Source organism: Fundulus heteroclitus, chromosome 11 (genome assembly GCF_011125445.2).
Source record: "Fundulus heteroclitus isolate FHET01 chromosome 11, MU-UCD_Fhet_4.1, whole genome shotgun sequence".
In the NCBI taxonomy this organism is placed as follows: Eukaryota; Metazoa; Chordata; class Actinopteri; order Cyprinodontiformes; family Fundulidae; genus Fundulus; species Fundulus heteroclitus.
In genome coordinates, this window is record NC_046371.1 from 19,167,174 (window position 1) to 19,192,072 (window position 24,899).

Below are 24,899 nucleotides of genomic sequence, written 5' to 3' on the forward strand. Positions count from 1 at the left end.
GACCTTTTTTTTTCATCTATAACAAATATCCAAATACATTGGAGTCTGTAATCTTAGCTGCATTTTTTTTTTCTTTTTTTTTTCTTTTACAGCTGAGGAGATGAACATCGTGGGTGTACCTTCTACATCCGGGGAGGCTGAGGATGACTCAGAACTGGCCTGGAGCCCTGGCACTTTGAAGTACTATGGCAGGGCTGAGCTCAAGACCTCAGATCACAGGTAACTATCCTCATATCACTGTAATTACAACCAGTGTAATCACTCAGCATTTGGGGTCACTGCAGTGGTTAAAAACGGGTAAATCATGACTGGGTTTCTCTTCATAGGCCTGTGGTGGCTATAATAGATGTGGACATCCTGGAGGTGGACCCCGAGGAACGACACCAGGTCTACAAAGAAGTCATTGCCCAGCAGGGGCCTCCAGATGGCACCGTCTTGGTGTCCCTCTGCTCCTCGGGGCCCGATGACTATTTTAGCGATGAACTCATAGACGAGCTGCTTGATAAGTTTGCTAATTTTGGAGAGGTCATCCTCATCAGGTGAGCTTAAAACGCCAACACGGAGATCTCGCTGCGTGCCGCCGTCAGCCTCTCATTCCCGGCTAACCGTGTGCTTTTTTTTTTTTTTTGTAACGTAGGTTTGTCGAGGAGAAGATGTGGGTGACCTTCTTGGAAGGTTACTCCGCCCTGGCTGCTCTCTCTCTCAGTGGTTCCACCGTAAGTCGCCGCTCCTTTAATTCGTTACAGTGATATGTTCTGGACTGTTTCAAGCCCGCTCGCCCTGCCGGTCCGTATCACAGGTCCTTGAGAAGATGATTGACATCCGCCTGAGGAGCCCGGGATGGATCAAGAGTCTGGAGGATGAGATGAGTGTGGAGAGGATCTGCGGCAGCATTCCCACTTCAGCCAGCTCCACCTTGCTTGCCGAGGATGTGGACGTGGGTGATGAAGATTATGACATGGAAGGTCAGGAGTTGCCGACAGATACCGTATTTTTTGGACTATAAATCGCTCCGGAATATAAGTCGCGTAACAAAAAAAATGCATTATAAAGAGGACGAAAACATATCAGAATCAGACATACTTTAATAATCCCAGAGGGAAATTGCTTTTCTTACACGCTCCAGATATTCAGATATACAAACATTTTTATATATATTTTATATATATATATATATATATATATATATATATATATATATATATATATATATATATATATATATATATACAAATTAAGTGATAGTGACTTGTGCAAGAACAGTGCAAAGAATGAATAAATGTCAATTACAGAGGGGGGGGGGTGAAACCATGAGGGAGCCGTTGTAAAGATTTATGACCACAGGCAGGAATGATTTCCTGTGGCGCTCTGTGGTGCATCTGGGTAAGAGGAATCTTCTGCTGAAGGACACTGGAATATACGCATTTATTTAGACATTTATATCACATAGTCCCAGACTAAAAACTGACATTTAATCTGGTAAACCAATTTATTAAATTACACATATACATGCCTAATCGGCTGGATAACATGGAATATACCTGGCCCTTTGCGTACCTGGCGTACCGGCCCGTTACGCTGAAAGTTGTCAAAATTACGCCTAAGTTAGACCGTGAGCTACATGCTAAGCTAACAGTACGACACAGATGTTTCAGAGCAACATAAAGCTCACGTGCATCAACAAAGTTGTAAACTGCCTGGACATCAGACCGTTAAGCTAGCGCTAGCTGTTATTAGCTTCACAGACAGCCCAATAACAGGGTTCTGTTGTGGTCTGGGTTCTTCGAGCTGCACCACGCAACGCTCCCCTGCATGAATGCAAACTGAAACAGTGAAAGAACATAGAAAGGTGTTGTCTACAAGTTAATGTTTCAATAAATTTTTAAGTGGTACAGGAGCAAGCCTAGCGAACCCTCTTGTGGCTGTAGACGGTAATGTTTACTCCTTGATTCACTCTGGTCAGTATGATTTACCATTTAAATTTGATATATAAGTTGACCTGACTATAAGGATCAGTCAAACTATGAAAAAAAAGTGTGACTTATAGTCTGATAAATCCGGTAGTACCTATACAGTGTTAATGTTTGTAGAGGTTTTCTAACCATGTATGTTTTTTTCCATTCTTGTCGGCTGCTGCAGGCGATGTGGACGACGAGGTGGAGGACATCCTTCCCCAGCACCTGCAGCCGGGAGCAGGCTCTGCCCCCGGCTCTTCCCCGCTGCCGTCCCCCCGCGGCAGTCCGTGTCCCTCTCCCACTCACGGAGAGCCCGCTGCTCCCAACAGACCAAGTCGTGGACAACAACCCCCCCGGCCGTCGCAAGGTAACTACGTCGCGAGGCGTAGGAAATCACACAGCTACAGTCATGTTCCTGAAACCGCCTGCCCAGTTTTTTTAGTCTCCATCGGGCGGAATGTAAACTGTGATTTCGTTGTGTTTGTAATAAGTGGAAGCAGATTTAAGCCCGTCGTCACAGAGGAGAGGATCGGCAGGTAATGAGATGAGTGATGGTGCCATCTGTGTTGTTTTCCCACTTGTCTGCTTTAGAATAGCGTTTCCCTCTCAGGCACATTTTGTTGTGTGATGTGGATGCGTGCTGTGCACATTTTGCTTTTCTTTGATTAAATCTGGAGTTTACCTGAGTTATTAACTTTAAACCATGGGGGAATGTTTATACAAATCTGCACCAAGTCGTGGTTCTGTGTGACTTTTGCGTTAGAGGTCTTCACCCTGGATTAAGACTAGCCTACAGTGTCCAGGATCTCCAAGGATGTTTAAACATCACCTTATTGTGGAAGATGCGGAGAACCATACGAAGACAATCATGCTTCTACGCTGTTAGTGTTCGCTAACTCAGGTTCCCGGCTATTACACCACACTGCTACTTGCAATCTGGAAAATGTTACTCATAAAATGTTTCTGAACCTCCGTCTTCCACGTCGCCGTGGAGAACCAAACACCCTTAATACTTTAATCATCTTAACAGCAGCATGAAAGGATGCATGCTTGTATAAGTTGCACTGAAACTGTTGTATTGTTGTGTTATCAACCCAATAACCTGCTGCTCTGGCTTCTTTCTTTTCTTGTACTCCTTATTCTCCTCCTCTGTCCTCATAGGTCAATACAATGCCAGGGCTGCTCTTTCTGAGGGATAAACACATTTAGCATTTAAACCGCAGTCTGAAAACCTCACAGTTTCCTTGTGTTTCCACATCCTCCCTGTATGAGCAATTTGGAGGTGTGGGTGCTTCCAGCTTGGAGCCCTGTTTAACACGTGATGGGGGGGGCGAACATGGTGCTTTTGTTCTTGTCGTTGGTCGTTTTATGCTGAGCGTGGATTGTTTGATTCAGCTTGTTGGTAAGATCTTTCTTGTTACAACCCAAGATGTAGCAGGCCTTGCACCTAGCATCATCATAACTTAGGCTCTATGGCACACTGAGGAGCTTGTTAATTCGTAGCCTTGACACAAGGCCAGCTTCAGTGAGAGCACGTTCAAATTCTGTGGACCATCCCACCCTGGTGCACTTAGGCCAAACACCACGCATCGTCTAGCACTGTTGGTCCTGAACTCCTCCAGGCACCACCAAGCATCTAGAGATGCTGGCACCAAGACAACGAAGCAACACCATCTCACCGTTTAGCTGCGCGTCCACAACGTTGCGGCGATGCACATTAAGGGAGAGCGATGCATTCCTGTTGCTTTCCAGACGGTGTTTTAACGTCCCTGCAGTGACGGACGGCCGACTTTTCCTGCTGCTGTCTAATGTGGCTGTGCAGTCCAAGATCAGCATAAAGGGTTTCTTCAGAAATTAGATTTCTATGTGATGTTGTAGAACCCGTAGTTGTGCGTTTCCGCACACTGTAAGCAACTTGTGGAATAAACAAATCAGAAACGATTCTATGCCATACTAGTTTATCAGTTAAACTGGACACACTTTATGAAATATATTAAGGCCCTCTGCACTTTTTTCTTCAAGGGCCGCCTGTAGACTTCCAGCCTGGTGCTCCCACAGGTCCCGGCCTGGAGCCCAAACGACCTCCTCCACCTCGGCCCAATGCTCCTCCAGCCAGACCAGCGCCGCCTCAGCGCCCACCGCCGCCTTCAGGTACCGTCCTCTCGGCCTTTTTGTTGTAATAGATGATTAAAAAGCATTACTGGTGTTATCAAGTTAGCCCAACTTAAGTTAGAGTATCAACATAAAATCCTACCGGGGAAGTGTGGACAGATGACTTTGAGCTACGGTGCTGTACAGAGATCTTTGGGGCGGATGGTAACTTGTCATTTTTTTTTTTTTTTTATCCCACTGCTTTGCCAAACCCCTGAAGCTGGCATGAGCCCTCAGCCAGTTAGAAAGGACTCTGCAGGTAAAGTTAAGGTTACAGAACGATACGTTTAAATGCTGCTGTGGCTGCTTTTCATTAGAGCTATGCACAGGCAAGCACATTCAATGAGTGCTGATTCAGTCTCGGAGTCAAATGATAAAGATGTCCCACTGATGTGTTTACTGCAAGTAAGGAAGGTTGTGTCTCTTGTACAGCGTTTGTGTGAATAGAGATAGAATCCAGTGTCGGACTTGACGGTTTAACCCATCGTTCTAAACGTTTGACTAATTCCTCCCCTTATCTGTGATTTTGTTTGATAGTCTGTAAAATAATAGTGTGTTTTATTATTTACATCTTCGCATGCTGTTTCTCTAATATCTTGATTGTTCTAAAAGAACAAATGTTGTTTTTCCCTCTCTTAAGACTGGGGCAAATGTCCCAGCCCACTGTTCGGTAGGAGATTCAGTGAAGGTAATAAGTTAGGTGTTTTTGGGTGTCTCCTATCTCCTCCTGGTCTTAGTTCCAGTCATCCATGTACCTCAGGCCAATTTGACATTGATGGCCTCTGCTGACTTTTACCGCTTCATTGTGGGTAATTTTAGTCTCGTTTGTAGGTGTGATTGAGACGTGGTTAGTAGTCTGTTGCAGAGTGCAAGATCAGTTCATCAGTTGAGTAACGCACCATCGGCCGAGCTGCCAGATGCATATCTTTTAGTGGTGCTACGGTCATGATTGTGCAGATAGTGCACCTATGCAGCGCTATAAATTAAAATATTGTTGAAAAGTTCAAAATTCAAATCAAAAAGTGAAACATCTCATTTTGCATTTATTTCTTTTGATTATTATGGCTCTCAGTGTGTGAGAAGATAACATTCAGCTCCTTTTGTATAAATTCAATTAAATTTTATTTTATTTATATAGCGCCAATTCATGATACATGTCATCTCAAGGCACTTTCCAAAGTCAAATTCAATCAGATTATACAGATTGGTCAAAAAGTTTCCTATCTAAGGAAACCCAGTAGATTGCATCAAGTCTTAAGCATCATTCACTCATCCTGAAAGAGCGTAGAGCCACAATGAGAGTGTCTGCATTGTCCATGGCTTTGCAGCAATCCCTCATACTGAGCATGCATGAAGCGACAGTGGAGAGGAAAACTTCCCTTTAACAGGGAGGAAAACCCTCCAGCAGAACCGGGCTCAGTGTGAACGCTCATCTGCCTCGATGATCATCATGTCATTGCTTTTTATCTGACGAGGGTTTGGTACAGACATTCTTACATGTAATTTTATTTAGTTTTACTGGTAGATGAATTTGTGATTTATGTTTTAGATTTTACTAGGGCTGGGCGATATGGCTTAAGAATAAAATCTCCAATTTTATTATGCCAAATCCAATTAATTGATTTTCTTTCTTTTTTTTAACTCCTTTTTGTTTCACAAACGGAAATTAAAGAAATAATTTTTTTTTAAACTTATATGTCAAGCGTTTTGTCTTGGAGTTGACTAAAATTCAAAGTGCAACTAAATACAAGCTGTGAAAAATGCTGATAAAACAAGATGGCGGCCCATCCGTTGTAAACAATGTGAATATAACTAAATTACTCCTCGTGGTTTAACACAATGAGCTAAGACAGACTTTACCTCACTTGTGTAACTTCACACTAACTTAAAAAAAATAAAATTAATACATTAAAATTCTTCATATTATAGTAAAAAAATGTTTCCTCTTTACAATATATTTTTCTAAACATATATTCAGCATAGCATGGTTTTCTGCATGGAGAAATAAAATCCTGATTGTCCAAAAATTCAATCTTAAAATATTGTACATTTAAATGAATCAATTAAATGGATTTATCGCCCAGCCCTAGGTTTTACATTAAAACTGACTAATCTTTATTTTTCCTGTGGATATTTTGATTATTCTAAAAGAACAAATGTTGTTTTTCCCTCTCTTAAGACTGGGGCAAATGTCCCAGCCCACTGTTCGGTAGGAGAGGCAGTGAAGGTAACAAGCCAGGGGTTTTTGGGTGTCGCCTATCTCCTCCTGCTCTTAGACCCAGTCATCAATGTCACTCAGGCCCGTTTGACATTGATGGCCTCTGCTGACTTGTACCGCTTCATTGTGGGTAATTTTAGTCTCGTTTGTAGGTGTGATTGAGACGTGGTTAGTAGTCTGTTGCAGAGTGTGAGATAACCCAGAAATATGAACCACTACAGAACCGCAAGCAATAGAAGGAGGTCAATGTTCATCAGTGGAGTAACGCACCATCGGCCGAGCTGCCAGATGCATATCTTTTAGTGGTACTACGGTCATGATTGTGCAGATTGTGCACCGATGCAACTTTATATATTAAAGTATTGTTGAAAAGTTCAAAATTTAAAACAAAAAAGTGAAACATCCCATTTTGCATTTATTCCTTTTGATTATTATGGCTCTCAGTGTGTGAAAAGATAACATTCAGCTCCTTTTGTATAAATGCAATTAAATTTTATTTTACTTTATTTATATAGTGCCAATTCATGATACACGTCGTCTTACGGCACTTTCTAAAGTCAAATTCAATCAAATTATACAGATTAGGTCAAAAAGTTTCCTATCTAAGGAAACCGAGTAGATTGCATCAAGTCTTGACAAGCGGCATTCACTCCTCCTGAAAGCGCAGAGCCACAGTGACAGTGTCTGCATTGTCCATGGGTTTGCAGCAATCCCTCATACTGAGCATGCATGAAGCGACAGTGGAAAGAAAAACCACCCATTAGCAGGAAGGAAAACCTCCAGCAGAACCAGGCTCAGTGTGAACGGTCATCTGCTCTGACCGACTGGGGTTAGAGAAGACAGAGCAGAGACACAACCAGAGACAAAACAAGCAATTCCTGCATTATGCTGCACAACATGGAAGCAGTCAGCCTGTTTCTCTGCCGTGGTGTTCAGGAAGCTCTGGTGGGTTTAATAGCGGCCTTCGGCTTGTCTGCATCGTTGCCTGTGGCGTCGTTGGCCTGGGCTGGGTGATCACTACAGCAGTCACTGGTAGTTTTGTTAATAATTTGTTGGAGAACAACGTTAGCATCCCCATAAAATGTGTTTACCTAGTAGCCTTGCCCATGATGGTGTATGATATGAGATGACCACGTAATAATATAGCTGCGTTGAAAAAAAAAACATTTTAATTGTTCTTATGTAATATGGTGATATTGGTGGTCTTTTTTTAATTTCATTTATTGACACGGAGCTTTATGTGCAAATCTCTCTTTAGATGCGTATTTTTGCCCTAGAGGACGGTGTAGTTGTAGCTGAGGGGATGATGCGGGTTCAGTGAAGAGGCCTCGGTCTTTGAGGCGGATGATTATGATGGGAAGTGGGGAAAAATCCTCCTCAGACGGACAGATTATCCAGCTTTCATCCCCTCAAGCTTCACTGCTTTGCTGCAGTATTGCCCATCCCATGCTTTTTCTTAGCGCTTCTAGCGAACGTTTTTTTTTTTTTTTTTTTTTTTTTCCTTCCTTTGGTCAAAAGCTGCGTCTGGTGACTAGTGAGCCGCTCTTGTGTGTAACAGCAATCTGATCTGGTTTCCTTTGTGCTGCAAAGGACCAAAAAGCCCCGCCCTTCCCCGGCCAGACGCCGCTGCAGGTGAGTGCCCCTACGCACGACACAGCCGCGGTAAAAAAAAAAGCATGAAGGTGTCCGGCGAGGACGGTCCCGGTGTCTTTGTGTGACGTTTCATTTGTAGCCGGCACAATGTGGTGAGATTACACCTCTCGCTCCCCGCCACAATCCTTTTTTTCGCGTTACTAGTGTGCCGACACACAATGTGCCGGTCCTGAGGCGGAGGATATAGTAAGGGGCTGTGTGGCCGGCGGGGTTGGCTTACGGTCGGGGGACGGCACACATTGTGGAACAACACAGGAGGAGACATTCAAGTGGTGTGGGAAAAATGTTTGGAGGTTCTAAAGAGGGTCTCGGTGAGGGAGAAGTGAAAGGAGAGAGGAGTCACCTCCTGGAGTCATCTCGGATAATGGAGTCAGCCGTAGAATATGGCCTTATGTTGGACAAATTAAAACCTTTGACTGTGATTTGGTGTTATTATTGTGTTATTAAAGGGGAGAAAATGGTCTTTGTCGTGCGTCTCCACACTCGCCTTTCTGTACAGATCTCCTGAGCGGGAGCAAACCTCCGTGTTAACGCTTAACTAATGTTGTGTCGGCTCGTCTGTTTTAATGTTGTCAGGTCGAGGCCAGGCAGGACCACCAGCGCCAGGAGGAGCTTCCCGACCAGTGAGTTATCAACCAGCATTTAGAACAAATACCCTTTCTTTTTCTGGGAATCCTTTAAAGCATCCACCATAGTGTGAATGCTTTATATCTACACGTTCCTTGTTTTTTTTTCTCTTTTTTTGGCCTATAACTACTTTCGTTCAGCCATTCAAACATAATAACATCTGGCTTCTTTACATATACATTAACTTTTTTAATCATTTATCCACTTGAATTTACTTAAAATCGTTATTTGATGGCTAACTGGTTAAAAGCGCCGTTTCGTCTTTAAATGGTTTGCAAGGGATTGTGCTTTTAACAAATCCTTCAGCCTCTCGGAATAAAAGCTCAGTTTAGGTTTCATAAATTCGCTCGTGCCTAAATTGGTTGACATCCGCCACTCTGCTGATAAACCAACTTTATTTTCTGTCTTTTGCTAAATTTAGGGAAATTGGCCCCCTTTATAAATAGAGTAACTATCAGATAACAGCGTCTTAGGGAATCAGAAGGAAGAACGTACCACCCACTTCTCCACTGACCCCAAATTGAAGTTACAAGGAACATGATGCTGTGTCCACATTTTGGACCCTTCAAAATAAAAGCCACATTTCTGTGTTCCTTTAAAGGGGGTCAAACTCATGTGGACAACAGAAGCAATGGGTTTGACTGTAAAATCAAACAGTTTGCCTTAGATTTAACTTTTTTTTCCGACGGCAGCCTGACAGTTTTTTAACAATCTCCTCTTCATCGCCGCCTTTTAGCTTAGCGCTAGAACTACAAGTCCTTAACTTTTACTCTGGTTATTACCTTTACTCTCATATGGGGAAGACAATTACTACTTTGATTTCAGATTTTAATTTTATTTTAATTATTTTAACATGACTTGAAGTCCTTTTTTCTTTGTTAAGCTAATTTATGCCAAAGAAGTCATGCTTTTGTTTTTCTTTTTAGTAAAACATATTTTTTTTTTATAGAGGTGATTTCTTCAACCTTTGATCTTCTTCACAAATTACGACTTTTCTTTCCGCTATTTGGATTTTCTTTTGCTTATTCCTCGGGTCTGAAGCTACTTTTCCAGCTCCTCCGTTCAGCTTCTAGCATTGGCTGAGCAAATGTCCGGCTGTTTCATTGCTGTGACGTTCTTCTCCATTTCCAGAACATTCCTCCTCGAGCTGGAGTGATCAGCATGCCTCCTCAGTCCCGCCCACAACCTCCGTCCCACCCGGGGGCGCCACGGCCCATTCCCGACGTGCATCCCGGGGCCCCTCGGCCCACCCCGGACACTCACCCCGGAGCCCCGCGGCCTGTGCCCAGCGCACAAGTTAAACCACCAGAGCTTCCTCTGGGTAAAGACATAAGCAGAGTTTCCTGGAAAAAAGCCTCACAGCTTGTTTTCTTAGGACGCCGTGTCCCACTGTCAGTTAACGTAATGATTGTAAATATTAGTGGAAAATATATTCAAGACAAGGAACAAGATGACGGCTTTTTTGCTTTGTTCAGAAGCGCCATGGGCAACCAGAAATGTGATTTATGTCTAGGTTTGAATAAAAGAATAAATGTTTATCATTATGTGCCCTATTTTCTAGATAACGGTGGGTTTTAGATTGTGAAACCGAGCACTTTAATTTATATTACAGTCATTAAATCAGTAGTTTAAAACTAACAAAATACAGTAACTATTCACTAAAGTGTTACAGTCATGGCAGCCCTATTATTATTCGGGCGGGCTAAACATTCAAATCATGACAGGTTTAATAGGAAGGCTCCTTAAAGGCTGCAGCAGATTATTTCAGGAAGAGGCTGGACAGAAAGAATACACAATTCACCATTAAGCCATGTTCCCGTAATTCAGTCAAGAACCTAGGGCTGGACGATATATAGAAAAAAACACATATCGATAAAATAGAAATCGTACTGGTCGATATCGATAATTATCAACAAATTCAAAACATATATTTTAAGTGCAGCCCTGGCCATTTTATGGTACACCTTAGCGACCTATTTTTAAATACAGAACACACAAACACTGAATTCAAACTCAACTCTTTAGTAAACCAACTTTTTACCAAAACTGCAAGTTTTAAATAATAATAATAATAACCTGTGCTCTCTGAACTCTTCGAGTCTGGGTCTGATTGTGATTGGTCGGAAAAATGTAACGACTGTAGTATTAACCTATATGACTGGAATGCAAAAGGAAGGAAAACTTTTCTTCTATTGAACTTTTTATTGACCCTTTTTTTCTATCATCGATATACGTCTATTGATCGATATTTATTGATATTGAACTATTGTCCAGCCCTATAAGAACCTCACAGTTTTGGGTACGGGTGGCGTTCAAAGTCCACAGACTGCCCTCTGCTCCCTGAGTTAAATTCAAACTTTGTTGGAATGTGCGACTGCAGCAATGCATAAAGATTTCTTCTTCTTCTACAGGATGGATGCTCTGAGCCTCACCTCTCTTCTCCTGTTTCCCTCAGGTCCTCCACCATCAGGACCACCTCCCACAGCCAGACCCCATGCCCAGTCTCCCATGCAGTCGCCCATGCAGCCTCAGCCAGCCCCCCCGCCGGCTCAGTCCCAGCTGCCGCCGCCGATGCAGCCCACGCTCCCCGCTCCGATGCAGCCGCAACAAGCCGCCCCGCCGTCCGCAGGCACCCCGCCGCCGGCGGCCACCCCCACCGCCGCTTCGCCCGGGCCTCAGCAGAGCCTGGCCTCCCCCAAGCCTCCGCCCCGCTCCCGCTCCTCTCACGCTCTGCCCCCCGAAGCCGCTGCCAAGTCGGACTCCGCCCCGGCCGCACAGGTTGGTGCCAGCTTTGTATCGGGTCGACTGCCGGAGTCTCAGCAAGTCAACCAGTTATGATTGTATCACTGATCTCTGTTTTATAGATGTATGCCCAGATTTATGAATTCAGTCATGCGTTTGAGAATCAGCAGCAGCAATGAGGCGAAATCTTTTTCTGCGTCTTTTAGATGAGCTTAGTTGTGTGTCTTTCTTCCTGCTCTTGTCCCTCTGATGCATTTGTCTCTCTCTCACAAGCCGGAGAAGCCATCAGGGTGAAAGGTACTTTATATCAAACCACCTCTTTGTCTCATCCTCCAAAACACACCAGTCCTCTGCTCTGATCTTATTACTCCTCATGCCTTACATGCAGTAATCACCTCCCCCCCTCACCTTTGTCTTCTGTTGCGATTTATTTATTTATCCTTTATCATCTAAATGCCTGAGTCCATTGCCAGGCTTTAAAATTTGGTTTCCATTTTTCGTTTTTATTTTTTTATGGAGGAGGAGCTAGTCGTCATATCCCCTCATCTGGTCCTTCGTATGGTCTCACTCTGCTGCCGAGGGATGCAGGGGAGCACATATGAACCGACTCCGCATAAATAGTTTTAACATGTTAATTTGTTCTGAATCCATTCATCCGTGTTAAATCTAGAGACTGGATGTTGATGGTGTTACATTGTTTTTATTTTCAGTCTGTTCATATTAAAGCTACCCTTGTGAAGGCCGGGTACGGCCTTTATGAAATAAAATATAAGCTAAACATTTATTTAAAAAAGAAGAAAAAAAAACAATCTGTTGTCTTGGCCTCATGCTTTAGTTTTCTGATGTGATCCAACACCATCAAATTTGTTGTTCAAGAGCGTTTCCGAGGGGTATCTTTAACTTTTTTTGTCACCAAACACACAGTGCCGTGCAGAAGAATTCACACCGGTTTAACTTTTTTTCCCCTGTTATAACCTTACAAGCGCCTCGTTGGGATTTTGCATGATAGATCAACAAAGATTAGCCCATAAATGCTAATCGGGATCCATTCTAACGCACATACGGCTTCTCTGTGGACTGGCTCCTGCAAGCTAAACCTCAGCCTCAGGGCTTTTGCTGCCTCTAGCGTTCAGCTTGTGTAGTTGCTGGTGAAGATTCTCAGTCATCCAGGTCATGGTCATTCCAAAAAAAGTAAAAAAACAAAGCAACTGGACTTGTTTTCCGTATTCAACTGTTCAACTACGGCTATTCAACTACGGAAAACAAGTCCAGTTGCTTTGTTTTTTTTACTTTTTCTGGAGTTTGTGTAGTTATGCTGTCTACAGATTTTCCCAACTGAGCTCTGGCTCTCTACAGCTCCCCCAGAGTCACCACAGCTGCTGGTCTGTTGGACCTTTTTTGCAGTTGTTCCAACTCCTTTGTAGCATGAGTTTCACTGGATGTCATTAGGGGGTCTCAAAGGAAACATTTGCCCTTTTTTTTTACTTCACAATTAATCCTTACTTAGTGTTGGTCTGTCACATAAAATCCCAGTAAAATACACGGACGTCTGCTTGTACTGTAACACGGTATAGGAAAGCTTCTGCAGAGCACTGTGTGGCTCATTAGACCATTTTGTTTGTTTGTCAGCACCTCAGTGATGTTTTTTTTGTTTCTCCTAACCTCTGTTATCGCATCTAAAAGACACTTTCTCTGCTTTGCTCCTGTCTAGACCAACGGACTGAATGGATTCCAAAGAGAAGCACAATGGAAGCTGGACCCCTTTGACTCGCTCACACCTGAATTGTTCCCCTCCTCGCCGTCATCCCGCCTCACCACCCAGTCCCTAAACAGGGGCTCCTCCCCGCGCGCCCCGCCCTCCCTTCTTCCGCCTCCGTCTTCCTCCTCTACTCTCCCCGCGTCCTCCTCCCTGCGGCCCCCTGACCCGTCGCCCCTGACGTTCCTGAATCCGCCTTCCTCATCCTCGCTCTCCAACCCGTCGCCGTTCGCCGCCCCGCTGCTGCTGCCGCCTCCTCCTGCCGCCCCGTCTCGCAGCCGCTCTCAGGAGACGCTGCGGGCCTCTCCCAACCCGCTGCAGGCCGAGCGGCTCCCCGCCCGGCCCAGCAGCACCAATCCCTTCACAGGCCCCCTGGCGCAGCAGCAGCAGCAGCAGCTGCCGCGACGCTCCCTCACCCCGGACTTCAGCCTCCAGCATCAAACCCAGGCGGCTGACCTCCACAGGACTCTGTCTGCTTTTTCTCAGCCCCTTGTCCCCGCCCCCGCCTCCACCGCGTCTCCGTTCGGACCCTCGTCCGGCCCCAACCCCGCGCACCTTCCCTCTGCTACCTCTCGCTTTACCCCCGTCGGCGCCCTCCTCCCTCCCCCCCACTCTCGCGCCCTTCCGCCAGCCGCCGCCGCCCTCACGGGGGCCACAGGCGAAGCCGTGGGTGACGTTCGACGACGAAACGAGCACCTCCGCGGCATCAAAGAGACAACAGTGCCCCGCTTTACCTCCCGGCTCCCTTGCGCCCCAGACTCAAACTCAGCCGGCCAGCTCTGTGTTCGACTCTGAGCCCGAGTGGCTGTCCTCCGTACCCCCTCACATCCCGACCAGAACTGCCACCAGTAACCCCAGCCCCCCGCAGGGTCCCGCTAACAACGGCTTTTTTCCCCTGTAGCCACCAGAAGAAAAAGAAAACAACCCAATCCCCCCCCCCCCCCCCCCCTTCCCAGATGTAAGAGGCATATCTCTATATGTATAGATCTATGATAAATGATTAAATGTGTGTGTTTATGTAAAAAAAAAAAAAAAAAAAAAGCAGAGACACTATTTAAGAATTATAGACCAAACCCTTCAGAGTCGCAGGAAAGAGTTTATATCTGGAAGCGGTGTCATGAGAGATGTGTGAGCACCGCTGCTTCCTGGGTGTTAGCGTTTGATTCACTATGACTCACTCTGGTTGTTTTAACTGAGCGCAGCAAACACGTGCCTGTGTCTACGGTGTGTGTGTGTGTGTGTGTGTGTGTCCTGTAAACTATATCTACAAAACACACCAGTCGTGCGTTTACGCACCTGTGCAATATCAAGGCATACCTGTGTGGCCGCGTCGACGTTTCGTAATAAATATGTGTGGCTTTTGCAGATGCCCCCCCCCCCCCCACCCAGCACGGTATCACAGCCCTCATTTCTGACTGATCAGAGCTGTCGGACCAACAGCCAATCGTTCCTTTTTTCGCTTCGCCTTCAGGTCGCAGGGTGTGCACTGCAGGGTTTCCGTGTTCTCCTTTTTATTCTGTCCCCCCCCCCCCTCTTACTGGGACTGACAGGTTTGGACTTTTTAGTCGCTTTGATTTCTGAATGTAATTTTTATTTGCACTGGATTCGTGGACCCGCACTGCCGCAGGAGTGACGCTCTGTAATATCACCCCCCATCATCTCCGTTCACTCTGTTCAGTCGGCGTCACTTGTTGTCTGTAAGCTGATCTACTTTACTAATTAGCTCAGCCTCCGAACCTATACATGGCAAACTTATGTATAAATGTGTGCTTGATTACAGGAAGTACTGGATGTGTGTGTTTGTGTGTGTGTGTTAGTGGGGACCAAGCCAGAGGGTTATGCACTGAGATGCCGTCTGCGCTCTCCTGGTTAAGGATCTAACAGAGGAGGGCGTTTCCACTGGGCTTTCACCTCCTTCCTGGTTTGACCAAAGCATCAATCCGTAATATTAGGAACTATCAAAAACGTTGCGAGCTAGTGCGCGGACTTGTACTGAAAGTACGACGACGATGATGACGCGATTTGGGTCCGCAAGCGTAATAATCAGACGGCACTTTTTTTTTTTTTTTTGGTTTACTTTGAGTCCTTTTATTGTCATTTCTAGTACCAGCTACTCTAAATAATTATCGTTACCATGGTGAGAAGTGACGTGCTGTGTTTGAGGTGCATACTGTATCGTCCGTCGTTCTTTTTCGGGTTGGATGTGGATGTGTAGCTATGCAGGTTTTTTTAAGATTTGAAGCGTGTTTCCTTACAGACTCAAAGTCTCCCGACGGTATTTTTTTGCTCCGACCTGTCAGTTGCTGATTTTAAGGAAATATATAATAAGTTGTTTTTGTTTTGTTTTTCTTCAGGAAAATCAGAACTCCCACCCAGCGGTTACTCTTGATCAAGCTAGAACATTTCCAGCTACCTGTGGCCTAGATCTTAAGACAGTAACAGAATATATTATATTGCAGGCTTTCTCCATGGCCGCTCATTAATTATGTTCGTTAGTATCAGTAGGAGTAGCGTTCAGGCTGTTTCATAAAACTGGGGTTTTCTAATATTTTAAAACAACACCATTACTGAGGGAGCTTTATAGATTGTCTTTAGCACCCTATATTAGCTGCTGGAGCAGCTAGCAGCCTTAAAATCTCTGCCTCTGTGTTACATAGGACATAGGTCCTAACTTTGATTCTGAGATTTCTAACAGGCTGCCAACCTTTCCAAATAGACAAAGGTGTAAACACTTTGCTGTTGTCGGCTGGGCCTTATCTCACTGCAAAAATGGATCTAAAAATAAGTAAAATGTTCTTAAAGATAGTGTATTTATCCTTGATTTGAGTAGGTAAATAACATTATCTGCCAATGGAATGAGTATGTTGACCCCTAAAATAAGATAATTAGACATCCAGCACTTGAAATAAGATGATGGAGATGAATTATTCCTATTTTAAGTGCACAAATCTCATTCCATTGGCAAATAGTGTTATTTACCTGCTCAAATCAAGAACAAATACACTCATTTTAAGAACATTTTACTTATTTCTAGTTCTGTTTTTGCAGCGCTGCAGAAAGGCCTCTCTCTCAGGCCTGAATGAACCGTAGACATTTCTTCACGTTGTAGAAAAGATTTTCCTATTTTTAACGGCTTCTGCCGTCGTCGCGTTTCACACGACTTTATCTTTAAATCCGCCCCTCGTACTGAAACGGGCTAACTTGAAAGTATTCTCCCTTCGTCAACAGTATCCACGCGGAGCCCAATTTCCTGGTGCATCTCTGGTTTCGAGCCGCTCCTAAGTATTTTGAAGTTCCTGAAAATGAGTATCTCTGCCGGCCGAGAGGTTGCTTGTTGTGCAGCCTGACCGAGATTTGATCGTCTTTAGGCGCGTTTCAGTATTTTCTCATGAAATGAAATAGTTGTTGGCCGGACAGCGGTGACTGGAGGTAGGTAAGAGCGCCGTCCGTCCTAACGCAACGCTCAGCGAACGCCGTCTAAACACGCAACATTTCCTTCTTTTCACTCAGGCGTCCATCAAATCGGATCAAACGTCCACAAAGCATCTTTGAGAAGAGAGGATGAAAAAAAAAACACAATGAACCCCAAGACGGTGTCGGTTCGGTATCGCTTCTGCGCCTTTTACCCGTGTAAATACGCAAAAGTAAATCTGAGTCAGCGCATTTAACAGCTATACGTGTAAGCAAAGAGTGCCAGGCAGCGATTGCTTACGCGCCATCTCTGAAATGTATCTGTTGTGTTCTCCCGATGTGTGCAGTAGATACTGTATCAACAGTAGATCACTAGCAAGCGCTTTACAACCACGTCACAGTTTCAGGTTCAATATTTATTTTCTTTTTTTTTCTTTTTTTTTTTTCGGTAACAAACTACTCCCTTTGTGAGGTTGGTGTCCCTTTTTATGGCTATAATCCATAGTAAATAAGAGTCTGTGTTGTGAAACAAACATATTCTGTATGTATTAAAGTGAACACATGAAGATGTAATTCATGTTAATATCCAATGTTCCATAGTTTACGTGCGACGCAGATGGCACATTAAATGTATGAAGCAGTTTGTGTTGTATGTGTGCTAAAATAAACGTACACCGACATGAGCGTTTGTTTGTTTTGTTTTTTTTGTCTTGCATGCCACATGATTGATTCCCGGCTCTCTCCCTGCGAATCTCACACTGCCCTCGATGGATGTTCTGTCATCACGGCTCTCAGCCCGTTACTTTAGATCTGAGAAGAGCACATTTCATCATTTCTTGGAAATGAGATTACAGACATTCCCGGGACTCTGTGACCTAATAGTGTATGGCGAAACCGGCTTAAAGCCAGTGCTTGGCAGTGTCCCAGAGATGAAACGTGCACAATGCTTTTAATTAAAATGGCCGCCACGGGTGCCAAGTTGTTAGTGTTTCTCTCCTTTGATTTTTGACTAAAACAAGTCAATGATGCCAATTTTTTTTTTCTTTTTTCTCCTCCTCAACCCCAAAGACTCTTAGACGAGCCTCGGGGCATAGACATTTGTACAGACGCAGCCCTGAGCCGTGTGCGGATGCCTAGACTTAAAGACAAAAAGAAGTTTCATTATTTTTTTGGCTCATCTCATGCCCTTTGTTGACGTTGTGCCTCTGGCTGTTTAGTTCCAAAGGAGAGAAGAACACGGGGCTGCGGGTGCGTTGCAAAAAGGGTTCGTTCTGGTTCACCTTTTGCACGTGTCGCATTAAAACTACAAAATCCAAAGTACTATTCTGGGGATTTGATGTGCCAGTCCACATAAAATAGTCCATAGTTGTGAAGTGGAAAGAAAAAGGATCCATGTACTTGGTCACAAAACATCTTTTTGCTGGAATTACATCTCTCTGCACCAGCTTTGTACATCTTTGACATTTTTGCCACTTTTCTTTCTTTTTTTTCCAGGGGTCCCTCTACTTTAGCCACATCCATCTTCCTTTCAACTCTTTTGAGCTTCAATTCGAACATAAACTGTTCTTCAGTAAGGTTACAAATCCCCACCACCGCCAATCGAAAAGCAGTAAATCTTAAAAACTCTGGGCTGTCATGGAATGCGTTGATGTCCCTCACAAGAAGCACATAAAACACCTGTCCCCGTTCTCCGCAGCAAGTGGGGAACAACTCCAAAATGACAGCACATTCATAAACGCAACCTTCAAGGCGCAGCAGTAACTTTATACATCTTTATTTGGTGCTTGCATGTGCTTTGGATTTCTGATGTCGCTGTGGGTAACTACCCATATAGAAAAAAAACGGTAAGCAATGTGATGTGAAGTGCTATATTTGAACCACACTGGGTTTTGAATATAGGTAAAAAAAATATATATTTCATTTTAATCTCCAGAGCACCCTCCTGGCTTTTGGAAAACAGTACCATGTCTTGCAAATAGGTTCTCCCACACACAATATATTTAATTTCAATTCAAAAATGCTTTATTAGTCCCAAAGGGAAACTAAATGCTGTTGCAATTTATTATAGGGGTCTCTTCAACCAGTTGCACAGATGCTGTTGGCAGGACAAGCCTCCAACTGAAGACACGGATGCTGAAGGTTGTCCATGATGTTTTTTATATATGAATAATTCTCTGTGAAATCATCTCCAGAGGAGTCCCCTACTTGGCAGTGTTACTCTTCCCAATGATGCCAAGACACTCAGTTTGGTAGATCTGCAGTTGCAGCATACTCCATCAGGTGTTAAAACTTTGAGATTTCGGTTTTATAAACGGAACTTCTCCATAACTTTATCCCTAACGTGTCATCATGATGCTGTTTGTTCGCTAATGCTCTCTGACAAGCATCTGAGTCCTTCATAGAACAGCTGGATGTAAACTGAGATAAAGTGACCTATATGTGGACATGATTTATAAAAAATGTGGCAGAATCATGGCACTATATTTTATTTTGGAAGCATCAACATAAAGAGAACATTTTTAGTTTTCTTTCAAACCCATTAAAAAACGTGTTTCATTCTTTTTTTTTTTTCTCCACTTCACGATTATCTTCTAAGTGTTGACCTATCACAAAAAAATAGAAATTTAACGGAAGTTTGTTTGTATCATTGCAAAATCCGACAAAATTCAAGTTTAACAAATGGTATAAATGAACCGTCTGAAAAGCACTGTATGACAGGTTCAAAACACACAAGAAGGCAGCAATTACAAGAAATTACCTCTTAAGTAATCAACATCCCAAGAAACAGGCTTGACGGTGTTTATTTTTCACAGCTTGGGGAGATTTTTAACTGTAAAATACTTAAAAGGCCGAGCACGAAAAGGGATGAAGTCAAACAAACTAATCCACCTGAAAGCACTGCTCAGACTAATATCGTCTCTTACCGCTAGAGGGCAGTAGGCCTCGCGAGAGTACTGGAAGCCGTCGTTTAGGAAGGACGTTAGAAGAAGAAGTAGTTACACAGGAAATGAATGGTATCAGCGGTTAGTAACAAATTCTAAGCTCAAACTCGGCTATAAAGAAGTCCTGCGTCTCATTTAGCCTGAAAGGTAAGCTTCACCATATTCCCTCACTTAATATAGTTTTTATTTTTAATCATTAAGCGCCACCTGCGCTACATCAACGAGCTAGCTAAGGTTGCGCGTGTTGTTCTGGAAGCATCCGCGCTCCTGTTACTATGGTTACTCTGTTGACTTGAAGACGCTCCGGTTGTGCGCATCGGGACGAGCTGCAACGTTCTTTTTTTTTTACCGCTCCGTGTCTCTTTGATAAGGTGTCCTGGCAGAGGATGGTGCAGCTGCATGTGAAGCGCGGAGACGAGAGCCAGTTTCTGGTCACCAGCACGACGGACGCCCCGCTGGAAAAGCTGATCCGGCAGGTGACGGCCATTTACAACGGCAGGCTCAAAGTGGATAGAGTATGTTCAGGTAAAAAAAACCTGCAGCCGCTGCTTTCCTGTGAAGGATCCACATCCTACTCCACTCTGCTACACTGTAGAGGATTAGACCAGGCTTACAAATCTAGTATTTACAAAACTAGTTCTGCCACTAGCAGCTGTTCACGTTTTTTTTATCGCGTTACGAACGCAAACTTAGGCGTATATGTATATTCCAAACTCCTGGAGTAGCTAAAATTATTAAAAAGTTATTTAGATCACCACATTACTTTTGATTCCTGCAGCCAGTCCAATTGTCTGCTCACAGAAAAAAAGGTTTTGCACAATAAACTGAGAAGATTTAAAACCTCTACACAGTAAGTTCAATGAACCCTAGGTGATCACAAATGCAAAGAACTACCACAGATTAATGAATTCCTTTTTATTTTTCCTGAACAATATGTGTAATATTATATAAACAAATATAGTTTTATTCAGAAGAGAACACACATACCGTTTTATTTATACAGTATTAGTAACTGAAATATTGATGAGGAGCCAAAGAAGGTCCAGGATGATGTTCTGTGTTATATTTTCCACTGGTAAAGAGGTTTTCTGTAGTTTTTGACTTAGTTTGAGCCTCTTGTTTCATATTTGTTGAATCATTAAAAGCAGTTGGCGTGTTTTTCGGACTTGGTGCCCCTTATAATCCAGTGCACCTTATGGTCTGAAAAATACAGTAGTTAGCAGTCAGTAGCATGCATTTCACATTTTTTACCCATTATAGCCTGGGTTTCAGTAAGTCCTTCATATTTATATTGCTATTATTTGCTGTATCAGATCTCATTGGACCCTCTTATAAAAACACTGGACCCCTCTTCCCCCGACCCCCAGCTGTAATGAATGTAAACACGCCACACTTTTAAGATTGCCACTTGTGGAACAGCTTGAAAACTCTGTGTTGTTTTCCTTTAACCTCACGGTTACACACTTTTGCCGAGTTGCTCTGTATATTACAAAGAGTCTGTCGGATCACATTGAAGCGTGTGCTCCTTCTGCCTGGTGTCAACACAGTTTTCGTTGTTCCCGCTGTACTAGAGATCTCAGAGCTCGCGGACCACGGCGTCACGCTCCCGCCCAACATGCAGGGACTGACGGAGGAGCAGATTGTGGAGCTGAAGCTGAAGGACGAATGGGAGGAACAATGCATCCCGAGCGGAGGTGCGGTGTTCAGGAAGGATGAGATCGGGAGGAGGAATGGACACGGTGAGGACTTGACTCTCTGGTGTAGACTGAAATGATGTCCAGGAAACGTGGCTGTCCTTTTTAGACACGTCACCTGACTCGATGTGAAACCATTTTTAACTTATCGATTATGTAGCATTCTGATGCCCCAAAACAAAAAGAGAACTTGTTTTGTAGGTGGGCTTTTGTATGTGTGGGTAAAAAGCTAATTTCCTGTTCCTTTCTGATTGTTTGCTGAATGTATACAACTTTTTTTTTTTTTTTTTTCCTCCTGACAGCCCCAAATGACAAAATGAAGGCGGTATTGATGAGGACAGTGGAGGAGGCGAAAGCCCTCGTCTCTAAAGTGAGTTTTGGTGCCAAAACTATATCTTTACCTCTTGCTTTCTAAATCGCTGACAAAGCGGACCTCGTTTTTTTTTTTCTTATTTTGCAGAAACAGGTTCAAGCCAATGTTTGCGTCACCGTGGAAATGGTAAAGGAGGCGCTGGATCAGCTGAGGGGTGCCGTCATGATCGTTTACCCCATGGGCCTGCCCCCTCACGACCCGATTAGAATGGAGTTTGAAGATCAGGAAGACCTGACAGGGACACAGGTGAGCCAGTGGAGTCCGTGCTTGGCGGCTTCCTGGACCGCCTGTCTGTGGCAACGAGGTTCTGGGAAAGACTAGCCGTCGCGCGTTGTAGCCAATCCGCACGTCCATTTTTCTATCCATCTGTCGCCCCGTCCACACGTCTGATCATTGGTTTGTGTCTTCATCATTCATCCATCGGTTAGTGGATTCAATTGCTGAACGTAAAAGTAAACTTTTGTATTCAACTGTTTAATATTAAAGACTAAAAACTTTAGAAACGTAAGGCCATTAAACAAAAAAGTTCTTAGGAACTAGAGCTGGACGACAAGGCTTAAAAATCTTCAGTTTTTCTTTTTGATTTATTTTTGGCAAATTTTATTTCATAAAAACAAATTACTAAAATGTATTTCTTAAAACTTGCGTTTATTTACATAATCTTGTCTGGGAGTTGACATGAATTCAAAGCGCGACTTAAGTCAAGCTTTAAAATGTGCTTATAAAGCAGGAAAGTAGGCGCTGCCACAGTAAACAATGAAAATGGTAACACTAAATGTTTGCTGCTAGCAGTATTACACATCCAACAACACGCTGCACTTGTGTAACTTCATAATAGCTTAGAAAATAAGTAAATTAATAAAGCGTCTCATCTTAGAGAAAAGGTCTTTTGACAATGTATTTTTCTAAACATCAACATCGCATCACATCTCGGGACTGATGTACAATGCAAAGTTTCATGGAAGTGCATTGGCAAAAAATAAAGAAAGAAATAAAATCCTCATGAGTTGCAAATTGGAATTACTAATCGATGTGATCGATTTGTCGCCCAGCCCTAGAAAGAACCCCGTTGATTGGCTGAGGTCACATTATTTTAAAAGTATGTTCTGGGTGATCCAATGAAGTCACTTGAGAGACCGCCTTTGAAGCTAGATTTACCTCCTCCAATTTCAACCTGCTTTTCTTTTTTTTTCTTTTTTTTTTTCCTTCAACAATCTGCCCTCTCCATCTGCCCTCTCCATCTGTCTCCTGTCCTCAGGCCTCTCTGCAGGTGATCCCGGAGGACGAATGCCAGCTATGGTGGGCCGGCAAAGAGATGCAGAGAGGGAAGAAACTTCAGGACTACATTGGAAGAAACGAAAAGACCAAGCTTGTGGTCAAACTCCAGAAGGTCAGAGTCGGTCATTTCTCAAGGGCTAAGCGTGTTCATCCATTTGTTTGCGGCGCCTTTTCTACTCAACCGGTTGCTTGTCCTCTTCAGAAAGGACACGGGGCGCCAGCGAGAGAGCCCCTGGTCAGCGATGAGCAGCAGAAACAGATGATGCTGCATTACCACAGAAGGCAGGAGGAGCTTAAGGTGAGCTTGGGTAAAGTGGGACCTCCATGCGTGACGGCACCGTTCTCTGTGTCCAGCCTAACTTTGTCCTTCTGACACTTTCAGAAACTGGAGGAGGCAGACGACGACAGCTACCTGGACTCGGAGTGGTCAAACAGACAGGCCCTCAAAAGACAATTTCAGGGCCTTGCTAATATCAAATGGGGGCCGAGGTAGCACGGTTACCCTGACAACCTGGCCTGCTGATCCAGTCAATGCAGCTCGCCTTATGTTCAGCCTGAGACCAGGTTCATTTCTGTGAGACCACTTTACTCGTTTTTCAAGACGACATGCAGCCAGATCGCCTTATTTTGCGTCTGATGAAACCTTTTTTTGTTCTCGCCAAACACGACTGATTTAATGTTTCTGTAATAAAAAAAAAAGCTTTGTTCTACTGTTTTTAAACACACTGAGAAAACAAACGTTTCCAATGTTGCCGGTGGAGCTGTTGCGCAGCAGAAGAAGTCGTCCAGCTTTTCTGGGAGTGTGGGGGGGACGAGGATGCTACACCTTTCCTCTCTTTGTCTCACACACTTCATTCGGCCAGAGGCAGGAACTCGCCACACGGTCATCGTCTCCGCAGAGATCAGGAAACCGCTGAAGTCGAGCGGCGTTTTACTCTGTGGTAGAAGAGCTGTGATCCAAAGAGGAAACGGGGCAGAGACCATGCCGGGGGGGGGGGGTCCTAGAGTCTGGAGAAGTCTGGTGTTTTGACTTTGAGATTTCTCACGTCTGGATGAGTGTGGGGAAAAAAATGCTTTTTGTGTCTTTAGGACCTTATCCCATTTGTCTAAAAGTTGAGTCCATCCATCCATCAATTCATGTTTACCCCTGCAGCCATCCTGTTGTCCATTATTCACTCATTCATCTCCATCCAGCCATCCTCCCAGTTTATCCCTCCCTTTCTTCTTCTACCCATCCATTGATCAGATTAGCCCATCAGCACTCTGAAACGTGTTACTGAGAAGTCCTTTATAGATACATGTGCCGTGCCTTATCGCATCTTCCTTCTCATCCTTCTATTTATCCACCAATCAGTTCATCTATGCATTCATCTTCCAGCTGTTTGTCATCCAACCGTTTTATCTACCAGTCTGCGCTCCACTCGTTCATCCAAGCATTTATTTATCCACCATCCATCCATCCCTCCCTCCCTCACTAATCCATCACCATCTTTTGTATGTGCACTTTAGCAAAAACAAGCTAAAAACTGTGGGGAACTGTGGAAATTTGGACAGAAAGAAACTAAATGGCAGCTTACGATGGTTCAAATCCTGTGCACTGTTGCACTCCGTGAGTACAGCAGTGCACAAAATTACAGGGTGATGGTGCTTTTAAGTGTTCTTGTAGTAAACAGTATGTTAAGACTGGAGGACTTCAACTGACAATGGGTTTTATGATGAGAGAAGCCATTGTTTTGCTTTAAAATCCCTGTTTTTATTGGATTGGAGCTGTATTTATGCCCCCCCCCCCTCCCCCCCAACAACAACAACAACTTGATGTGCTGCTGCTCAAATCTGACCATTTTACAGGAAATTAAAGCATTGAATTTAAACATTTCCTCCTAAGTGTTTGTTTTTGAGACGTATAATAGCTCGCGTTTGTACATTACCTAACTGGAGAAACATGGAAATGTGAGTTTTAGTTGTGATGTGACCCTGAGCCCTGGAGTTGCTACTAAGATTTATTTCTGGAAAGAGCCGAGAAATTGAATTTAAGTCAAATTAATGTTTCTAGTGAGAGAATGGCCACACGGCTTTTGAGGATGATTAAATTGCATATT

The 24,899-nt window shown here is 43.9% G+C and overlaps 2 protein-coding genes across 3 annotated transcripts in view; both read left to right on the top strand.

Annotated features, from left to right (window-relative positions):
- The window catches only part of synj1 (synaptojanin 1), a 39,362-nt gene extending 23,989 nt beyond the window's left edge, over window positions 1-15,373 (top strand). The window contains 16 exon segments of the mRNA XM_036143051.1: window positions 93-219; window positions 327-539; window positions 638-716; window positions 800-965; window positions 2,140-2,322; window positions 2,447-2,491; window positions 3,978-4,106; window positions 4,327-4,365; window positions 4,747-4,794; window positions 6,286-6,333; window positions 7,915-7,956; window positions 8,554-8,600; window positions 9,736-9,925; window positions 11,060-11,382; window positions 13,058-13,639; window positions 13,641-15,373. Coding sequence (XP_035998944.1) covers window positions 93-219; window positions 327-539; window positions 638-716; window positions 800-965; window positions 2,140-2,322; window positions 2,447-2,491; window positions 3,978-4,106; window positions 4,327-4,365; window positions 4,747-4,794; window positions 6,286-6,333; window positions 7,915-7,956; window positions 8,554-8,600; window positions 9,736-9,925; window positions 11,060-11,382; window positions 13,058-13,639; window positions 13,641-14,003 — 2,624 coding nt within the window. The 3' untranslated portion in view covers window positions 14,004-15,373.
- A 4,106-nt stretch (window positions 15,374-19,479) lies between these two features.
- cfap298 (cilia and flagella associated protein 298) lies at window positions 19,480-24,584 on the top strand. 2 transcript variants are annotated; one of them, XM_012858733.3, is made up of 8 exons: window positions 19,480-19,602; window positions 19,827-19,980; window positions 21,027-21,194; window positions 21,452-21,519; window positions 21,610-21,768; window positions 22,781-22,912; window positions 23,003-23,098; window positions 23,183-24,584. In XM_012858733.3, exons 2-8 carry the CDS (start codon window positions 19,842-19,844, stop codon window positions 23,291-23,293), a joined length of 873 nt encoding a protein of 290 aa, XP_012714187.2. In that variant the 5' UTR covers window positions 19,480-19,602; window positions 19,827-19,841; the 3' UTR covers window positions 23,294-24,584. The 2 variants fall into 2 exon arrangements, with proteins under 2 accessions (XP_012714187.2, XP_021169904.2); XM_021314229.2 differs by having other exon boundaries at window positions 21,616-21,768.
- Window positions 24,585-24,899: the final 315 nt, after the last annotated feature.

Coding starts and splice junctions, on each gene's coding strand:
- cfap298 (XM_012858733.3), top strand. CDS start 19,842: ATGGTGCAGCTGCATGTGAAGCGCGGAGACGAGAGCCAGTTTCTGGTC. Junction 22,913..23,002: donor TTGTGGTCAAACTCCAGAAG/GTCAGAGTCGGT, acceptor TGTCCTCTTCAG/AAAGGACACGGGGCGCCAGC. Junction 23,099..23,182: donor GAAGGCAGGAGGAGCTTAAG/GTGAGCTTGGGT, acceptor TGACACTTTCAG/AAACTGGAGGAGGCAGACGA.